The sequence below is a fragment of the Alligator mississippiensis genome, chromosome 16 (assembly GCF_030867095.1).
Source record: "Alligator mississippiensis isolate rAllMis1 chromosome 16, rAllMis1, whole genome shotgun sequence".
NCBI classification, from domain to species: domain Eukaryota; kingdom Metazoa; phylum Chordata; order Crocodylia; family Alligatoridae; genus Alligator; species Alligator mississippiensis.
Window position 1 is genome coordinate 5,560,442 of NC_081839.1, and position 21,466 is coordinate 5,581,907.

The window sequence follows — 21,466 nt, forward strand, 5'->3', positions numbered from 1 at the left end:
GGGCATCTCTAGGATGCCAACTTACTCCTTTGTATGGAGAGAGGAAAAATAAAACCCTATTGGCTGCCTGGTTGTTTACTCAATCAGGTGCCCTACTGTTTCCAACACTAATCAAGCGCCCCTTAGGAAGCTGGGGGCCCATGATTTTGTATCACGAAATCATTTGTGCAAGTTCCCCAGAGCTCAGCATATTAATCTCCTTTGCACCATGCCATACGTACCTAGTACTAGTATTGGACACTGAGGGCTGCAGCTTCTCTCCTTCTCAGCTCTTATTGGACACCAGGAACCATCCGCCATGTATTCTATTTCGTCTGCATCCTCACATTCTGTCAGTATCTTTGACAAGAGCCTGGAAAGGAAACAAGACGCTATCTATTAACCTTCAGGCAATCAGCAGAGCACCATGGCAGTATGTCATTAAGTTGGATCCTCGCCTTACATGGCCCTACAGCTTAATCCAAGAGGAATTTGGTGACAGGGCAAGGTTACAAAACAAAACAGTCCTTGATCACAAAATCCTATTTTCTCATAAAGGAACCACAGTATAGGTTCTAACAGTGAACCTTCATCACAAAACCATTCCACCCTGACAATGCATTTAAATAATAAAGCAGAGACAGAGTCCAAGTGAGAGAGCAGTCTCTATGCTCAGTTCAGTTCCTTGCCTCTCAAGGCTGACAGCAAAGAGAATTACTGCAGGTGGATGGTTTTGTGATGAAGGCTTTCAAACAAGTGGACTGAAACACCAGCTCAGTCATAATAGCAAGTCCAGTCTGAAGTCCTCGCTCCTCACCAGGTCATCAGATCCTTCAGAGTGTTGAGACTGTAATTCCATGACGTTAGAAGCAAGAATTCTTGCAGGTGATCTCTTTTATTGGACTTGAGACAGACAAAGGCAAGTTTTTGGGTATCACAGTACCCCTCCTCAACCTCTGAGAGCAGCAGACACAGCAGAACCAAACAGCAGACTGAACAAAAGCTTGTGTAAAACTCAGTATGTAAACAAAGGTGGGAGATAAGAGCGATCGGGTAGCCAACAGGCAGGAGAGAGGCAATAAAAACCTGATGAAAGAGGAACAAGGTTGCTCAGGAGGGTCATTATCACCTGGGATCTACAGATGGCCTGTATCAGGTAGATTATAATTGGCCATGAAGTCACTGTCTATGGCATTAAAACCCTGGTACTTAGTTCTCAAGCTTCTCCTGTAAGGGTGCAGGTAGGTTTCCTTTGAGCACAAGAACTGTGAGGTCAGATTGTTTTCTGTGAAAAATGTTCCCCTACTTGTGTTTTAGTGTCTCTCTTCTTAATCTTTTGTCTGTGCTCATTCATTTTGGTGCATAACTTTTGTCTGGTTTCAGCCACAGTTGCCATGAGGGTATCTGGTGCACTAGGTTTAACTTCCCAAGTCCTTTGTGCTGCTGCCCAGACAATATTCATATGATGAGATGCACAAAGCTTACAGGATAACTGGTGTACATGCATCAAAATTAACACATTAGGATAAATTGGATGCTTTTAATAAGACTGAGAAATAGGCAGGAAATATTACCCTTTTTGCTCTTTACAAGTCCACATGCTGGATTTCCCAAGCTACTGCTGAAGTCTCTAGGGACACCATAATGTATGCAAATGCTTCCTGTTAGAGGCTGTACCAGGCAACGGGTGGGGAGGGGAAAAGAGGGCAACAAGAACTTTTTTGCCCAGCAGCCCACTATCATCATAAGAAATGGCCATCTCTTTTTCTGAAGTCCCTGGTCTCTAAGTCCAGGTTACTCTTCTGGTTCACTCTACCTTCTTTTACCACTGTTCAAGTCTCAGCACTTGCTTTTCAAATGCACCTGGAAGCCATTTATATTTACAGAGTCTGTCTGCAAGTCTGGTTCTGGAAAGCCTCATTCCCTCTTCCACTTTAACAATGTGACCCAAACTCATTTGGCTGGTTTGCAGCCCAAAAAGAGGCATCTGTAGGTTTCCATTTTAGTAACGGGGCTCTTACTGCATTGTGGGCATAGGAAAGGGAGTCTGGGGACAGCGGTCAGATTTCTCACTGGTGTTAGAAGTACAGTTCAGAGGGTCTTCGATCTAAACACCTAAAACTTCACTGTTTGCTTAAAGAGCTTCTCAGAAATCCTGAAAAGCAACTATTGTAGTTAGAATAAAGATGATCCAACCCTTAACATGAAACTCCCCAAATCAAACAGGAAGGGTACTTGTTCCTCTTTTCAAAAGCAGAAGCTACTCGGCACCATAAACAGACAAGTTCTTTTGATTCACAGAACGCTCCAAAAAGTGTCTTGGTTGTACCGTCTCCATCTACTGGCAGGGAGGAGCTCTACCTGTGCATCTAGACTGATGCCAGATAATAAAGAATGAAGCGTAAGCTTCTTTAATTAACCTAGGCCAAAGACTAAAAGTAAATACTATTTAAAATACACGTTAGGGGAAAAAAATCATGATAAAAAAAGAAGCCAGGGAAAATTTGGTTTAAGTGAGACTTCAAGAACCCTGAATCTTCTGAAGTCTGGGTATTTGGGAGGTACACGAAATATCTTAATCTTGCCCCTTCAGGAAGATTTCTACCCTTTATCTTGTTCCTTATATAGGTAGCTAATGAAACAGCCAGAACAATAATACTGAGTACTTTAAGGAGTTCCCAGTCTGCAGCTACAGAAACCGCACTTGCGCAGCTTGAACCAAAAGCATCAAACATGTACCAGAGATCTCTGGTTTAAAACTGCATTTGTACCTCAATCTCAAAGGAGCTAGCTCTGTGTCTAGAGATACTCGAGTGAAAGGCTGGCATTTAGAATCATTTGACCCGAACCGATGACATGTTGAGAACTGCTCATGGGGTGCTAACATCATGCATGATAAAGGCTCTTAATGAAGGAATGGGAGAAGAATACATGCGAAAGGCAATCTGTCCTGACACTAGCATGTAAAGAAGTTTCAGTCTGCTGAACTATAAATGATAAGCAATAGCTCATGGTAGAGTAAAGCACCCTTGTTTTGTCAGTCTCTAGTCAGATAGTGCATATGAATGAGAAGGTGGTACAAGTTTTATTTTGGCAACAGTTTACAGAAAGCTGGTTGAGAAACTATAAAACCAAGCAAGGTTCAAGTCATCAATTTTGGTGTCAGTGTTGTCTCACCCAAATTAAGAGCAACTGGAACTGTAATATGTGGCGTTGGATCAGATATGGAGCTAAAATGATTATAAAATCGCAGTTGGGAAGAGAAAGGGGCTGGAGAGAAGCAAGTGAAGAGATGGTGGAAGAAGGTAAACTCACCCATCGATTATTAGCTGGTCATAGGGCGCTGGCTTGTCACACACAGGGCACATCCACGTGGGCTTCTTCTCATTCATCTGTAGGTAAAAGACTGCGTCGAAGCACTGCAGATGTGCACAGGTCTCGGCTCGACAGGGGACAGAAAGCCGCATCTTCACCAGCTAAAGGGACCAATGGCAGGCAGATCAATGAGAAATCCCACCACAACGTCGGAAGCCTTCCCCTCCCAAAATGAATACATGTGTGTAGACAGATGGTTTTGGTGCTAACATGCAAGAAACTGCTTAAAAGGCAACTGGTAAAAGGAAATATTTATTATCCTGCAATGGTGGCTTGGGTAACAAACCAGGACAACTAGTATTAGTAGCTGGAATTGCAGTGCAGTGAGACTTACTGGACAAATGAGTGACACTCGAACACCTGTGGTAGCAATTTCACTGTCTGGATCCAAGCGCAATTTCTCTTTTACTGCATTCAGAAACACAAAAAAGGATAAAATTAACATGCAGCTCCATTTAACCAGGACCGTTATGTGTGGGGAAAACTGCTGATGCCAGAAGAGTATCTGGTACATTCCCCAAAACATGCAAATTCATTTCAACCATGGAGAGTAATTGCTACTAGGCAACGACAGGATGGTAGAGAGATTACTTGGACTAGGTCTTGCTTTTTGGGACCAACGGACCATGGTCAACCCTCAAAATTTCTCAGAGATGACTAAGACTGCAAATCAAACAATGGAAAAGTGCATCAAGGCACCAACACCTACTGCAACCTGTAATTTGTGAGCCATTTGCCACCATTTCATGGAGCAGTTTTTGATACCACTGCTTCAGAAGGTTCTCAGCTAAATAGACAGGGACAACAGGAAAAAAAATACGTGAGAAGGAAGCAGATCTCTCTCATGTAAAAGTCATGCTAAGGTGTGGGTCACCAACAGTCGGTGTTCAGCTTCATCCCCGTGCCCTACAGAACTAGGAGGCTCTAAGATAGCAGTGCCTAAACTGTGGATCGCGACCCCAAGTGGGGTCGTAACATCAGTGGTTGGGGTTGCGAGATTTCTGAGCCCACAGTGGGGTGCGGGGCTGCAACGGGGCTGGACCAGCTTCAGGCAGAAGCTGCCTCCACAGCCCAATGGGCAGGACCCAGCACAGGAGGGAGCATTACACTGTCACGGCTGCCAAGGCGAAGTGCAGCAGCAACAGCGTGGAGTTGTGCCCCCACTGCTGGGTAGGAGGCGCCTGCATCCTCCCCCTCCTCCCCACGGGCTCTGCTCCAGCTGTGCCGCCCATAGGGGAGGGCAGGAGCCAGGCTCCACACTCTGCTCTACCTGCAGCAGCTTCCGCCTCTTGCAGGCAGCAGCTGGGGCTTGGGTGCTGCTGGGGGAGCTGGCAGGGATAGGGAGGTGCGGGCCCTGGCTCTGGGGCACCTGGGAGGCTGTGGGTCAGGAGGGAGAGGCAGTGGCAGGGCCAGGGACTGTGGGTCAGGAGTGAGACACGATGCTGAGGAAGTCTGGGAAGCACTGCTCTAAGATATGCACTTTTCCTTCTGTTTGTTTGGCTACACCAGCAGTCAGAGAGAAAGAAAGACTTAGACAAAAGACATTACAGAACTGCACTGTATTTCTGAGATCGGGTTAACCTAAAATATCTGGTCAAGTGGGATGTAAACTCACTCCATCCCGAGACCAGGGCAGAGACCGGACAGTTGTGAGACAATCGGGTCAAGGTCACACCTACTTTTCAAAGGAGATCAAATTAAGGTGCAGAAGAAATCACCACTGTAGACAGGCAAGTGCTGCGCCAAGTCCACTCAGTTTCCCCAGCCTCACTTGAGCTGAGCTGGCCTGCCTCGGTTGCTAGCGGGCCACAGTGCTGCAGTTGACCAACATGCTGGGCTAGCTTCCCTTCTCCAGAACCTGTGTACACATTTGGGCAGCAGCTGTGGCATGAGTATGCACAAAGGCTCCTCCAGCGGGCCATCCGCAAAGCACGCAGTGCAGGAGGTTGAGCCAAAATGCCGTTAACAAAGCAGGCAGATGGAGAGGGTATATCCGAGAGGACTCGGCACATCAGGACAAGAGACAGGGAGTTCAGATTCTGTTGCAGCCGACTGGTGTCAGAAACTAGTGGGGCTGCAGATAGGCTCTCTCACTGTGCTCTAGCCTCAGTGACTGCAGAGGCATTTTGTGGAGGAACATCTTTTTAAAAATCAGGGGTGCTGGAGAACAGAGGCCAAATGCGCCACTATATAAGCACAATTATAGAAGCTATTAGCACTGCTGTTATAAGGATCTATTACCCTTCCTGCAGCCTCTCTCACTGGAGTGATTTCCCATTTTGACTGTTGCAGATCACAACAAAATGCAATTAGATATTGATTCTAAAGGCAGCTTTGTAGCAAGCATCTCTACGGTGAAAGGCAGTTATGCAACTAACCTGTAAGAATTTATGGGGTATTTTTGTGCCATTCCAGCCACACTAAAATTATCCTCAATTTAAAACATTATGTTTTGCCAACAGTTAACTCGTATTTTGTCCAGTCACAGCAGCCCCTGTGCATCCACTCCTGGGTCATGGGGGCGGGGAGGAAAGAGACCTCCTAAGGAGCCATTAACCAGAACCAAGATTCGTTTTTAAAACAGATGCCTTAAGCCTGGCTCTTAAATCCACAGTTCAGTATCTGATTACGTAGCCTGATGTTCAGACAATGTTCCTAAGTGAATGCACATAAGGAAGATAAGTCAGCAAAGGGAGTCAAGCTGAAGCATTAGTGCTTACTGGAAGACAGATGAGCAGAACCTGGAACCCGTTGGGGAATGATCGTTAAAGCTACAGCAGCAAGGTTTAAGCTACCGTTTCTTGCATACTTCATGCACCTTGTCCCTCAAAAATCACCCTCAAAAGCTGGGGTGCATGTGTTAAATGGAAAAGCTGACTTTCTGCCTGGGGTTGGAAGCGTTTGGATTAGATTTGGACTCTACTGTGCAGCAGCTGTGATATTACTGTTCGGGCAGCTGAGGGAGCCAATTGACTTAATGGCTCCCTGCTCCTCACGCTACAGGTGTTAACAATGTTCACTCCTTTTTTAATGGTCTTGTTGTTCCACTAATTAAGTTAAACTTGAGGGAATTCTGCTGGCTGCTCCTGGTCCATTTCACAGCCTCTAATCTCTCTTTTCAAAATCACAGGCCCACCTGTGGAGACCAGTCTTCAGCATCAGCTAGGGATTCAACTTTATTTATGCAGGAAAAGGAGCTCAAGTCAGCTGAAGATCAAGCTGTGCCCCTGCTCTATGCAGCCATGACTCTGGAGAAATCTTTCCCCTTCATTCTGCCTTTCAACAAGGTACAGATGAAATATGGGGGCACATGTATGCCAGAAAATACAATATTTGGTTTTGCCAGATTCAGAGAGCCATAAAGAAGAGTTTAAGGCAAGCAAAAGCAATGCGACTAGGAACTAAGGCAAAGAGCCTCCAATTTGAATGTAAAGATTTTGAAAAATAATCCATCTTTCCACCTAAATGAAACCAAGTTTGATTAGAGCAGAGGTTCCCAACCTTGTTAGACTCAAAGCACTCCTCCGAAAGTGTCAGCTCTTAGCTTTCACTCCTTTTTTCGACCACAGAAACATAATAAAGCAATTCTTCTGTTGCCAAAGAGCGTAAAGACCACAACAGGTCATAGAAGTTTTTGATATTATGGCATCCTATTGGAAATCTCTGCGTGCATCTCGTCAATCACGTGTAGATGTCTGCACACATAACAATGCCAAGATTGCACAGTGCCCTTAAAGGGATCTTTTGGCAGCCTGGTTGAGATCACTGTATAAGAGCCTGAAGTGCAAGTCTAATTTAATGGAAAAGTGGAAGGCAGGAGGCCTGTTTGCAGAATCTCTGCTGGCTGCTCTAAAACAGGATGAAACACTCTTCTAGAAGAGACAGGACACAATGTTCTACTCGGATTATTCAAAACTTGGTTCCAAGAAAAGTGCTGGGGTCAGAGGGAAACAATGGGCTCTTGAATGCATTCATCTTGTGACAAGACCAAAATTGCATCTTCTGCTCAACTCATCTGAAGGTACCACTAGGGAGCAGAAGTGGGAGCACAGCCAACTGCCAAAGCTGACTTGAAATTTCTTCTCGCATCAGCCAACGGCTGCCAAAGATTTTTAACCACTTGCTGTTTGTCCCCCTGCCCCTCATGCTCAGATTGCCAGATGTTCTGTAGGACTGCTAATCACATTGACAATTCTTCCTGAATGACCTATGTCTCAGCCAGAATACCTTGTTAGAGAAGTTCAGCATTTCTATTTGCACCATATTTGGGCAGAGCAGGGAGTGATGAACAAAGTACAAATCTGTATTTGCACACAGAGATAGTCCGAAAGAGATTCGTACAAATGGATGTTTAGTTAAAGCATTGCCGTGTACCACAGAAATGCGGATTTAATCTTGTAAGAGCGATTCTGTATAGCTAGTGAGATCCGAGGCGCTGGTGAGGCAGAACACCCAGTTTTCTCCTATACATTTAATACACCACGAGATTGTATTTTCTGGGCCTCTAGAGTTGTCTGTGATTAGTAGTTAAAAATTATGCCAATGAAATTAAATCAGCCTCTTGTAAAGTGCTAAGACTATTCCCTACGTCATTCGGAAATTTTGAACAATTTCAAGTAAATTACTCAGACGCCTAGGAGCCGAAGGCAAGGCCTTCACTTTGCGAGGTTATTTCCCCTAAGACTTACAATAAGGTTTTGCATTTGGTTTATACCACAGTAAATTTACCTGGACAGTCTGGGACAAGCATCTCTTGGGGATCAGATCTATCATAGCATTTGAAAAGAATGGTGATGAAACACTGCTTCCAGCCCCTACGATTCCTCAGGGGCTGGCAGCAGAATATTTGCACAGGATGGTTGTGTGCTCCACAACACTCCACTAGAAAGACTGCACATCAAGGCTGAGGAGCTCTGGCACAGTTTCTTGCCTTATGAGTCAGATGAAGGCAGGAAGTCACACATGTAAGAATGACATTGACCCTCAGCAACTCACTCAACATGACCTAGGGATGAATTTTAAGTCTGTCATAGATTCTATGGAGCCACAGGAAAATACACGCTGCAGAAACTATTTCTGCAGAGATCTGGAGCAATTTGCTGTGTCCGACATACAGCGTAGCAAATTCACAGACTTGAAAGTGTTTTTTTCACAGAATTGGACAGGGAAATCCTATAGACCATGGCAGTTTCTCACAATTTCTAGTGCCCCAACTTACTGGCTTTTTTCAGTTGGAGGGAGGACATAATGCACGTGACATGGACTAGAAGTAACCACTCAATCAGTCTCTTCACAGCCTCACACACTCACCGAGTGTCTTGCAGAGTTCTGGGTGCTTGACTCCAATAGTTTTCAACTTCTGCAGCAATTCTGCTGAAGTCAACTGTCGCACTAAGTACAGACCCACTGAATAACTCTGGAGAGAAAGAAAAAAAAAAGTGAGAGGATGAGAAAGAATGCTCTCCCCACATGCTAGCTTAACTCCCAAATCACCCTCTTTGGCATTTACCTTTCCATAATTCCCCCAGGTGACAGTGATACGATTGGTTGCTCCAGACAGGTACAGGAGATGTGTGAGGTTAATGGGACGACAGGGCCTCTTTGGCTCCACTCCTGGCTTGTTTGATGGATAATAGCCCTAGGGGACAGACAGAAAGTTTTATTTTCCATAGTAGTGTCTGATTCCCTTCCCTCCCTGCCCCCCACATTTTTTGAGCAAAAGGACACACCTCTTCTGTTAACCAGTGTTGCAAAATTCTAGTCACCTAAAGTCTTTTCTGGGGAAAGAAAATTAATTGCTTTGCTTCCTCCTCATGATCAGCCACAGCAGAGAGCAAGAGGGTACATACCGACCTTCCCAGCAGCATGGCCAGAATATAGGTTCACAGGATTTCAGAGAGCTTAAGGTCAGAGGGAACTATTTAATTATCTCGCCTGACCTCCTGTTTACATTAGAGGCCATTTCATTTCACCCAACCATGCCATTATTAAACTGTAAACCAAATTCATCACGCAATTAGCTTTAAAAGTCAGAACAAGATACTTTTAGCACCCTAGCGCCTCGCCTCCCTCGCTTTAATCAACAAGCAGCTTCCATTTAAATCTCACAAGTTCTCCTTGTGCTGTAAAGTAACTTGTCATGCCTGGGCTGACTTACCGGCACCGAGCAGTAACTATGATTCACTTTCACTGCGATGTTTGGAGGGTACTGATCCTCCTGAGGGGAGCTAGTGTCTGTGTAGCAGATTCTGGAAAGAAATGGGGCACCTTTAAATAGCTCCCTTCTATCCGTGTCCAAATATTACCACCTTCGCCAGCTGCCAGCCAGACCAATCCATGCCAAACCAACAAGCCAGTAATCACCCCCCAGGACCCAGTACACAGCTGTGAAACAGACTTTGATATAACCAGCATCTTCTATCGACATAGCAACTCAACTGGCAGATAGAAAAGATAGAGGGTCAAACTAACGGAAAGCCAAAGTGGATGCTCGTCCCATCCCTGGGAACAAGGGCTTTGCTCAGAGCGATAGTTATTTTAGCAGCTACTGCCCAGAGCGCTGGCACTGCTGCCATGCTGTGCTCGTGCGTTCCCTCCCCCAGAGTGCTGCCTCATGGGTTTAATTCCCTGCCATCCGGACTTACCTTAGCACAACCTGAACCGATTTCACACCGGGTTGCAACTCCCTGATAAAAACAAACAGAAGACAGGATTCCATGTAACACTTTTTTTTCCCCCAACCAAGTCGCAGAGTTTTAGGTTATTCAAAACTGAAAAGGTGTAAAAAAACCCAAAAACATTCACTTGTCAGAGCTTCTCTTACAGAATTCACTGAGTTTGGAAAAGAAAAACAGCTTTCCAGGCCTTGTGTGCTGGCCCCAAGCCGTCGTATTTGGATTTCCAAAAGAACATAAAAGATGGTGGAAGGAAAAAAGAAAGAAAAACCCTTGGGGTTTTTTGTTTTTGTTTTTACCAAAATATGATAATAATGGAAACACTACTACTGATGGTAAGTTTTGTGAGACGTTTGCAGCCCACCACACTCACGATCTAGATTATCATTTTAAGAATTGTTGACAAAGCTATTTAACGCCCTCTTTGTTCAATTATTCCATGAAAGACGATTCTTGAAAACCAAAGAATCTGAGTGTTATGGCAGGGTCAGAATGACTGTGATGCAGTTAGGTTTCAATAGCACGGTGCAGAGAATCCTAGGAAGTAAGGGTTGGAAGGGACCTCAGTCCAACCCCCTGCTCAAGGCAGGGGCATCCCCAACCAGATCATCCCAACCAGGGCTTTGTTGAGCCGGGTCTTAAAAACCTCCAGGGATGGAGATTGCACCACCTCTCTAGGTAACATGTCCCAGTGCTTTACTACCCTCCTAGTGAGAAAGTTTTTCTTAATATCCAACCTAAACTTCCCTTGCTGCAACTTGAGACCATTGCATTCTGTCATCTGCTACCACCGAGAACATCCTCTTGGCAACCCCCTTCAGGTAGTTAAAGGCTCCTACCAAATCTCCACTCAGTATTCTCTTCTGCAGACTAAATCAGCCCAGGTCCCTCAGCCTCTCTTCAGAGGTCCTGTCCCCCAGCCCCTGAACCATTTCGTTGCTCTCTGCTGGACTCTCTCTGACTTGTCCACATCCTTTCTGTAGTGGGGGGCCCAAAACTGGACACAGTACTCCAGATGTGACCTCACCAGTGCTGAATAGAGGGGAATAATTGCTTTCCTCGATCTTCTGGCAACACTTCTATACTGGTGCACAGGATTCTTCTGTCCTAAGAGCAGGAGACTTTGCACTTGTCCTAGTTGAACACCTCTTGAGATTTCTTTTGGCCCAATCCTCCACTTCATCTAGGTCACTCTGAATCCTAGCCCTGCGCTCTAGCATATCTACTGCTGCCCCTCAGCTTGGCGTCATCAGCAAACTTGCCAAAAGTGCAATTCATCCCATCTTTCAGATCGTTAATAAAGATGCTGAACAAAACCGGCTCCAGGACTGACCCTTGGGGCACTTCACTTGATACCAGCTGCCAGGTAAACATTGAACCGTTGATCACTACCCACTGAGCCTGACAATCCAGCCAGCTTTTTATCCACTTTACAGTCCATTCATCCAACCCGTGCTTCTTCATCTTGCTTGCAAGAATGTTGTGGGAAACGGTATCAAGAGCCTTGCTAAAGTCAAGGTATATTATATCCACTGCTCTCCCCGCATCCACAGAACCAGTCATCTCATCATAGAAGGTAATCAGTTGATCAGGCATGACTTGCCCTTGGTGAATCATGTTGACTGTTCCTAATCACCTTCTCCTCCAAGTGCTTAAAGGACCTACTCCATGATTTTTCCAGGGACTGAGGTGAGGCTGACTGGTCTGTAGTTCCCTGGGTCCTCCTCCTTTCCTTTAAGATGGGCAGGCACTATATTTGCTCTTTTCCAATAGCCTGGTACCTCCCCCAATCACCATAAGTTTTCAAAGATGATGGCTGTCAGCTCTACAATCACATCAGCCAACTCCCTCAGCACCCTTGGGTGCATCCCATCCAGCCTCATGGATTTGTACACATCTAGCTTTTCTAAATAGAAAAGCTTAACCTGTTCTTTCACCACTGCTGGCTACTTGCCTTTTCCCCAAACTGTGCTTCCTGGTGCAGTAGTCTAGGAGCTGACCTTGCCTGTGAAGACCAAGGTAAAAAAAGACATCGAGTATTTCAGACTTTTTCTCATTGTGTCACTAGGCTGTCTCCCCCATTCAGTAATGGACCCAACACTTTCCCTGACCTTCCTCTTGTTGCTAACATACTTGTAGAAACCCGTCTTGTTACCCTTCACATCCCTTGCTAGCTGCAACTCCAATTGCGCTTTGGCCCTCCTGACTTCATCCCTGCATGCCCGAGCAATAATCTTATACTCCTCCCTAGTCACTTGTCCAAGCTTCCACCTCTTGGAAGCTTCCTTTTTGCATTTCAACTCACCAAAGAGCTCTCTGCCAAGCCAAGCTGGTCGCTTGGCACATTTGCTATTCTTCCTGCACATTGTGATGGTTTGTATCTGTGCCCTCAGTAAGGTTTCTTTAAAATACAACCAGCTCTCCCGGTCTTCTCTCCCCCTCAGCCTGGCCTCCCAGGGGATCCTGCCCATCGGTTCCCTAAACTGCAACTCCTCCTCCTCTTCTCCCCTGCCTGTCCTTCCTGAACAGCTTGTACCTATTCATGACAGTGCTCCAGTCCTGCAAGCTCCCACCACGTCTCTGGTGGGAGAGACGTGGTGAGCTCCCATAACGTCTCTGTTATTCCAGTCATGTCGTAGTACCGTGACTGTGCAAGGACTTCCACTTCTTCCTGCTGGTTTCCCAGGCTCCGTGCATTTATGTACAGGCACCTGAGGTAACTAGTTGATTGCCCTGATTTCTCAGGAAGTATGAGAGCACCTCCCCTGGTGCCCCCTCCTGCTTGCTCTTCCTCCAGGTCTTCTGCTTCCCCGCTTACCTCAGGGCTTTGGTCTCCATCACCTGGTGAACCTAGTTTGAAGCCCTCCTCACCAGGTTAGTAAGCCTCTGCAGAGATGCTCTTCCCTCTTTTTGTCAGGTGGATCCCATCTCTTCCTAACAATCCTCCTTCTTGAACAACATCCCATGGTCAAAAGCTGAATCCCTGCTGGCAACACCACCTGTGCAGTCATGTATCAATCTGCAGGATGCATCTGCTCCTGCCAGGGCCCTTCGCCTTAACCGGAAGTATTGAGAACACAACCTGTGTCCCCGTCCCCTTCCCCCTTGCACCCAGAGCCCTGTAGTCACTCTTGATCTGCTCAGGGTCTGCCCTGGCAGTATCACTGGTGCCCACATGGATGAGCAGCATGAGGTACTAGCCTGAGGGTTGGGTAGGGCTCAGTAATCCTTCCGGGACATCTTAGATCCAGGCTCGAGGTACACAGCAGACCTCCCGGGACAACAGGTCAGGCCGGCACATGGATCCCTCCTTCCCCTGCAGAAGGGAGACTCCAACCACCGCCATCCGTCGCCTACTCTTCCTGGAAGCAGCCTCAATTGTCCCCACCTTGGGGATTTCTGGCCTGGACTCTTCCCTCTATGGAACATGCTCCTCCTCCTCTGTTGCTAGTGCACCATGTTTGTTCTCCAGGTAAACTACTGCACATGGGGATGACAACTTTTTTTGCTGCCAGAAGATACAAGCTGCCACCTTCCTGCGAGTCCAGGCCCTCTTCCTCTTCTAGCACCACCTCTGGCAGTCCTTCCTCCAGTCCTAGAGGTTTCCTCCAACATGGAACGCATGAAGTCCTCATGGCAGAGGAGGACAAGGTTCCTTGGGTGAATCTGATATCTTTTATTAGAACAACCCAAATAGTTGGAGAATAGTTATTAAGCAAGCTTTCGGGTTCAAAAACCCTTCGTCAGGCTAAGGAAGTTTCAGCAGTTGGTGTGTGCTCTTCCTGGATGGAATGGAAAGTCATGGCAGAGGATGCTCAGGAGCCTTGCCAACTCCCTCCTGTAGCTCTCTTGCCTTCTCCCTGAGGGACGCCACCAAAAGGCACCGCTCACATCGCAGGCACTCCTCCACCCGGCTGACACAGGAAGGAATCTGCAAGCTGCAGTCTGCACAGCACCAGACCAGGGTGGACGCCACAACCGTGTGTGGTCCTGCCTGGACAGACACCTCACAGGTGGAAGCAGAGGAAGAACTGGAAGAGGCAGTGGCTCTGGGATTGAAATGTCCTCCAGGTATGTCTCTGGGTCTCCTAATCTGCAGCCTCTCACTTCTTGCCTCTCCTTCCAAGCAGACCTTCCCTGGCAAACTCCTCTGTAGCTGGCCTCTTTGCTCTTCCTTGATTTGAAGGGTTTCCCCCCTTTTCCCTGCAAACTCTTTCCTCTCAGCAAGCTTATAGTAAAGGAATGCGAGAGAGATTCCAAGCAAACTCCCCCTCACTCTGGACTCTAGTTAAACAAGGGGCTTAAGTCTTGGTCTAGCTGCTGAGTTTTAGCTGCTAAAATAAAACTATGTAGATTCGTCAGTCCTAATTACATAAAAAAGCAGCTTATCTTTCAGGCTCCCCTTCCAGGACAGGGGCAGCAAACTGACCAGCAAACTGCTTGCAAACCGTCCTGTTTGCTTCTCTGTTTGCTGATCCCCTGGTCACTTGGACTGTCCAGGCTCCTTTGTCACACCCAGGCAGCAATCAATCGGCAATCAGTCCACTCAGCTGCTCAGAGCACAACCAAGCACATAAACCCACCAAACAGACCTCAGCAGGCCAAGCACACAGGCAACCCTGGCTGAGTTACCTTCCCGGGGCGGGATCTGATGCCTCATGCTTGGTTCCGCTTCCCCTTCCTCCTCTTGCTCCCAGTGAACTGCTTGCAAACTGTCCAGTTTGCTTCTCCCTGTTTGCTGCTATCAAACAGGATTCTCCCTGTTCGCTGCATAGCAAACAGGATTTTAATACATCTCAAAAAAGCAACATATCAGACTAAACAGGCTTGTTAATAAAGTTGTATACACAGGACAAGATCTATGATTAACTTTTGCACAGGATAAAGTGGAAGTACTAGATTAAACCCATCATTTTGCCTCGATTTCACAGGGAAGCGTTTCATGTTGTAATCCATCTTTTAACAGAATTCTTTAAAGCTAAGAGGTGTCATTTCAGTGTGTGACTTGCAAGGAAGGGAGTTATTCTGGCAATTTTTAGTCAGTCTCTATTCAAGCAGTACCAGAGAGGCAGAACCAACCTTGAATGACCGTCATTACACCTGATCTGAAGCACTCACTAAAATCCCTCCTAGGAGCATGTGCTAAATTCAGATCAGATTACAGATGATTAAAATCCCCTTGCAAATCCAAATATTCTTGGCTTTTCCTTTCTCAACATTCAGGAAACAAAATAAGCAGCCTATTATGTCCTTCTAAAACAGAGGCGGGCAAAATATGGCTCAAGGGCTGGATCTGGCCTGCCAGGCAATTTAATTTGGCCATGGGCGGGTGCCTACCAATTCACTGTATCCAGCCCAGCCCCCACGCTGTGCTCACATGGGGACGAGCCCCATTCATTCCCGTGGGGGCAGCATGTGCTGCGCTCCCAACCTCCCCTGCAAGATGGCCCTGACCCTGGCCCCGCAGGTAGGAAAGCAGCATCAGCAAGCGGGCTAAGAGTAGCGGTAGGCAGGAAGGGTGGTGATGGGGAAAAGCAGCAGTGGGGGGAAAATCAGCGACAGCAGTGGCTGGGCAGGGCAAGTGGTGGCGGCAGTGGCAGGCAGCAGCAAAATGGCAGCTGAGTGGGAGTATGGGGCCTGTGCCGTTGCTGGCAGGTGCCCTGGGAAGGGTGTCAGGAGTGCGGAGCCCAGGCTGGCAGGGTCCACCTGGCTCCACTGCATGGAGCTCCCCGGGGCTCGCATGCAGTTCCTGGGCTCTTTGCCCGAGCCATGTGCCTCTAGAAGAGGAGCACTGCGCAATAGAGCTGGCAGCCTGGCCCTATTCACTGCCATGTGCAGGGCATGGGGAATGGCAGGGACCTCTGCGCTATGGAGCCTGGCTGGCTTTGCCCCTCTCCCTGCAGCCCTAGCTGAGCCCCATGACCTGCACCACAGGCTTCATTGCACAGAGCTCTCCCCAGTGGCACGGGACTCAGGCAGGGAACCTATATACATACACAAATCCATACCCTTGCCTACACACACACATACATAGACCCCCACAAGCCCCATACCCACCCACTACACCCCCATATACACCCCCCCCATCCACACCCCTTCTACAACCCCCATACCCACCCACAATATACAAGAGTAAGACTTCATTTTGAGATTTTTATGTGATCACCTCTATATACATTACACAAACACAGGCAAATCAGGACAAAAAAAATACTTTGATTTTTTTTCTGGTTCCAAGATGGCACCCCCCTCCCAAAAGAAGTCCTTATGAGGGTAAGAGGAGGGATTTTTGGTGGCAGAGGTCAGGGGCTAGGGGCAGGACTTCTAGTCTCAGGGTGGCAACCAGGAGGCGGGGCACCTGTCAAGGGGCAGGGCTACTCTTGCGGCCCTCAAGAGCTCACTAAAAACTGATTAAGCGGCCCTCCAGCCTAAAGAATTGCCCACCCGTCCTAAAAAGGTCCACACAAGTCCTCATATACTGTTTCCTCTCTCACTGGGTCCCTGAATGGCATTTTCCTACTCTGTTTTCTATCAATCTAGAGCACCACCGCTTTTGAGCACTTAAGTATTCAAGAAAGAAAAAGCCCTCCTCTCCCTCTGACATTAGTAGTTACAGGATTATTTACTGTGGGAAAGTTGGGTCAGGGTTTTACATCTCGTTTCGAGGGCTATTTGGTTTGTCGTCATTCTGATCTTTCATGGCAGCGAGTCCCACAGTAACAGGCCAGCTGCAGAGAAAGCTTCATCTCCCACACGGGCGTATTTCACTCTTGGGGTTGAAAGTTATGTCACTGCAGAGGAACGTAGTTGTCATGGTAAGTCCTAGTGGCAGAGCGTGAGATGGTTGCTTAGGTAGCTATTATAAGGATCCTTATAACTGAGCGGCTTTCTTTCAGGCAAGTAAGGTCAATGGCATTAAGCGTATAGCTTTTAACCTAGGATTCAAAAAAGCCACTGCAAACAGATTCACAATGCAGGGTTAAGAGAATTTAAGACATCTATTGATTTCATGCTGTTTGCCCTGCCCAGACTTACTATTCTAGCTGGAGGTTACAGAACTAGGAAAGTTGGGAGACATGAAGGCAAATTGGATAGTGCAAAGAAATTACAGTTTTTAACAGTGGAGAAAAGGTGGCGTGCTAGTGTCCTCAAGCAAGCAGTGCTAGCAGGCAGAAAAGAGACCGGAGAGAGGAAAAACCGTCAGGGACATTACACAAGTCAAAGGCTTTTTTAAACAATACATGGCAAAGAGTACCTGGAATTTCTGATCAGATCCACTTGTCTTGATGTCAGTGCAAAAATGCATGGACTTTCCTGGAGCTTCTCATTATTCTGTGGGACTGAAGAAACAGGAGAGAAAAAGGAGACTTTATCTCCAGTGCATATCAGAGCGAAGCAGAGACCAATCACATTCTCGCTTTCATTGCACTGCTAAACAAGAGTTAAATTCAGTTTGCTTAGGGCTGCATTTGTGTTTGAAAGGGTGCAGAGACTAAACATGAGAGAAGTTCGAGCCTCCCCCAACGGGACTGAAGAGTTGTATGCAAACTCCAAACAAGCATTTTCCTGGCAAGATAAGGAAGCAAGATGTGTGTCAAATGTCTTTATGCCATGCACTGCTGATTAAAACAGACTGTTCACTCCTTGCCTGCCTCTATTGTTGGCCAGGGAATTAAAGTGCCATGGACTTTAGTCCCATCTATTTTTCAGGACCCTCCCCCTCCCACTTCTATAACCCAGACAATAGGCAAATACTTAAAAATAAAAGCCTATCATGAACGGTACCACAACACGAAGACTAGAATACAGGGAAAAACCTAACAAAGGATGTCAGGGCATTCACAGATGAAACCACTAGACTATGGAAAGGGAGGTAAGCAATTGCACATCAGCTTCGGACAAGATAGCATCAAAACCCCAGCCCCAGAGGGCAAAGAAAGAAGCGTTTACAAAAAAATAGAAGGATTGGTGCATATGTAGGCATGAGAGTGCTGAGATTTACTGACAGATGAAATGCTATGCATAATAACTGATACTTTAAAATGTAATGTTTGTTTAACATTTAGTTTTACAAATAAACCTAATTAAAATTAACATTTAAAACTGATAACCCATACTAGCTTATAGGAAGTTTAGATCCCAATTGAAATGAAAAATAATCACGCTCAACCAGTACGTACTTGCAAAAAAGTCAAAACAAAAAAAGTGAGGTTTAGTGGGGTTCGCTGGCTAAGCACCTGCAACTTCAAATGCCAGACTAGCTTCTCCCAGCAATTGCCTCTTCTGCAAGGCAGAACTAATATCTTCTTCCTTTCACTCTAATCAGCTAGTTTGGTTCAGCTAGTTTATTCATAGCTAAGGAACTGAGCGGGTATTGGAAGAGCAGGAAAACTGGTTTTCCTCTTTCCAATCTGCGAACAAAAAAATGGAGATGGGGGCATGAGGTCTATTAGTCCTAAAACCTTGGAGGGCAAAGGGACAGAAACAATCAGTGCAGTTAGCTGAAGGTACTCCCTTCATGAATATGTCATCTGTAAATGCAAGCCATATCTTTGTAAAATTACCAGTTCATAAGGAAAAAAGTAGGCAGCATATTTAAAGGCAGTATTAAATCAAAATATTAAAGTGTTATTTTTGCGCGTTTTCAATCATAATCCCGGTTTCCATCCAAATGCAACTTGACACAAATTGTAAGAACAAATCTTGTAAGTTAGAAATGCATCATTTGCCATTTTCTAGCATAGTAAAAATACACAAATTAAACAGACTAGATCATCCCTTCAAAAAAACTACATTGCCTTGGTTAGTAAAACCACGTATCAAATACAGTAACATGGCAGAGTTTTTGTAAAAATTGAAAAGGTAAAAATACAAAACAAGACTAAAATGATCAATTTTTAAATGATTCCACGTGGCAAGAACTCTTCTCTTTAACCAAAGAGATCCCCACCTTCTCTAGAGAACAATGCTGGTGGGCTGACTAACCCAGACTGAGGACACCAGCCTCAGCATCAGCAGTGAAGCTGTGCCCCAACAAGCCCACGCAACTGGGAGATTTGGTTTTCGCTGAAGTTACAATCTCCAAATAATCCCTCAGCAGCAAGACTTCCAATATGCCGCATACCCTGGAACACAAAACGTGCTTATTCAACAAGCCAAACGGCTGGGGCAGCACTCCAAAGAAGAAGCCCATCCAAGATTACCTCTCCTTCTCGATTAAATATAATGGGGCAATGAATACAGCCAGAATCCGAGGGAGGTAGGACAGCTCTTGCCTGCACAGCACCAGGCACAGAGAGAACAGCAATCCTACGCAATCTGAGCATGCAGCCAAGACCACAGAAAAAAGCAATGCTAGCCAGAAGCAGAAGACGCTCACTTTCCTCTGCAGCTGCCTGGTTAACGGTGAAAGAAGGAAACCGTTAGGAGACCTGACCTGCACCCCCCTCAATTTTTATTCCTCTCCAAGGATCCAAGTTGGGCCAACTCATCTTTCCTGGATGAGAGCCAGGATACTCCTCTCATGCACAAATAATGCCTCTATTTGATTGGTCAAAGTAGGCTGCTATGACTTGACACAGTTCTCAACCCTTTCTAGCTGTGAAGAAACCAAGAAATCACACTAGGTCTGACCAGCAGACCCGTATCCTGTCACCAAGCAAGACCAAAACCAGATGCGTGACAGGAATGTGCAGGAAAACACCCTTCAGTAGCTTATGGGATAATGTATTCCCAGGGGGAATTTCTGCTAGATCCACATCAGACAAACATTGATTTATGCTGTGAAATGTCAGGATGGCTACCCCTTGCTTGTGAACACTGAATAGCACAGGAACACTACATCCACAAGGTAAAGCCCTTGCAGTCCAAAATGGCCAGGCACATGCATCTTTACCCAAGAGCAGTCATCAAAAACATGGTTTTTTGGAGTGACCAGCCTTCGACAAACCAGTTTCAAGCAAAAGTCTTTCCTGAAAATTAACTCTTTTGAAATCATGCAATGCATTCACCATTGAGGATAGACCAAAACGGTCAGAGCTTTAAAGCAAGCCCTGGTGAGGATTTCTCAGAGGATGCACGGAAGCATACTTTGCAATCAAGGCAATGCAGTTGCCTCAGCCACCAAGCCAGACAATCTATTCAAAGCAACTGGGGATAATCTTTGTTGGAGGAAAAAAAATGTACTGTCAAAATGCTTGCAGCTAGTTAGAGCAGAAATCATACTGCCAAGTCGATATTAAAAGTCTAAGACAAACCAACGCCATTTACTACAACAGTGGCTGGAACTGCTAGATTACATAGCTCTGTTCCCACAATGGTCCTATGAGATCCTCCAAGGGAAGTCCCACTGTCCGCAAGCGCGGACTAAAATTCCTTGCCCCACTGTGTTTTAATATTGCAAAAGCCAGTAACAGCGCTGCCCTACCTGCTAGCATGCGCGAGGATTAATACTCTAAGAACTGTGAGGCACTCGGATATTGTGGTGATAGGGATCATGCAAATGCCCAAGAGATAAATACCAAAGTGTTTGTTGGAAGCAGCAGTAGAAAAAAAAAATCCAATGACTAGAAAAGTCTACGCTTGGATCCCAGTCTTACATCTGAGACCTTCCCAATACAAAAAAGGGGTGATGAATTAAGTAATGGCCACACCTGCTTCATTCTCACTGCCAAACCATGTTAAAAACTGCCCACCCAAGGCGGCTGTGCTGATTTAACTAAACCATTTCTAACCAGAGTGACCGAATTCTCACAACTCTTGTGGGTTTACGGTTACCAAATACTGAATATTACCTGGATCACGCTACACTTAATCTGTTTGCTCCCACAGCTGAAGCCCTCTCTCCAACGGTAACCTGATGCTCGCCTGTCAGGGGAACACTGCCTAGAGACCAAATTAGACATACCCCATCTCACCTTTTCTCTCAAGGTGATAATTTTGAAGAGGCAGGAGAGCCCTTGTTACTTCTCAGCACAGATTAGCTTCCGATTAACCAATATCCTTCCAAGGCAAGGGAGTGCACAAATTGCCGTTCCCTTGTTCCCAACACTACTACTGTGCCTTCAAATTCTCTCTTCAGTTGTGGCCCATTTCACCAGGCCGCATCAGTACTTAAGTACGTATCAACACGATCTTTAATCTCAGATTTGTCTTGGGTATTTCTAAAACACAAGGAAAGGAACAGAGTTTTCGAGGGCAGCTCTGGTTTAGATACAGAAGCTGCACCAGTATAGCAAAAGGTACGTCCGCAAACAAAAGTTTAAAAGGGTGCAACATCAATACACACAACCCTTTCTTCTTGAGGACTACCTCATCATTCCACCCCAACCTCGCCAAGCAGAGCTCCACGGAAATGTAGCTTTTCTTCACTATTTTCGCTTCCTCCAAAAATATCATCACCACAATAAGTACTTAAAGCCCGCTTTCTACAGAGCATG

The 21,466-nt window shown here is 46.1% G+C and overlaps 1 protein-coding gene across 3 annotated transcripts in view; it reads right to left on the reverse strand.

Annotated features, from left to right (window-relative positions):
- The window catches only part of PIAS4 (protein inhibitor of activated STAT 4), a 33,402-nt gene that overhangs the window by 4,935 nt on the left and 7,001 nt on the right, over positions 1–21,466 (reverse strand). Inside the window, exons 3-11 of one of the 3 annotated variants that reach the window (XM_014608848.3) lie at positions 17,284–17,368; positions 14,661–14,795; positions 9,999–10,040; positions 9,512–9,602; positions 8,864–8,992; positions 8,665–8,770; positions 3,689–3,762; positions 3,295–3,455; positions 222–352 (exon numbers count right to left, since the gene is read on the reverse strand). In XM_014608848.3, the coding sequence (XP_014464334.1) occupies positions 222–352; positions 3,295–3,455; positions 3,689–3,762; positions 8,665–8,770; positions 8,864–8,992; positions 9,512–9,602; positions 9,999–10,040; positions 14,661–14,795; positions 17,284–17,368 (954 nt within the window). Of the gene's footprint in view, positions 1–221; positions 353–3,290; positions 3,456–3,688; positions 3,763–8,664; positions 8,771–8,863; positions 8,993–9,511; positions 9,603–9,998; positions 10,041–14,660; positions 14,796–17,283; positions 17,369–21,466 lie in introns of those variants that run through there. The other 2 variants (XM_014608849.3, XM_059719538.1) reach the window with 2 other exon arrangements.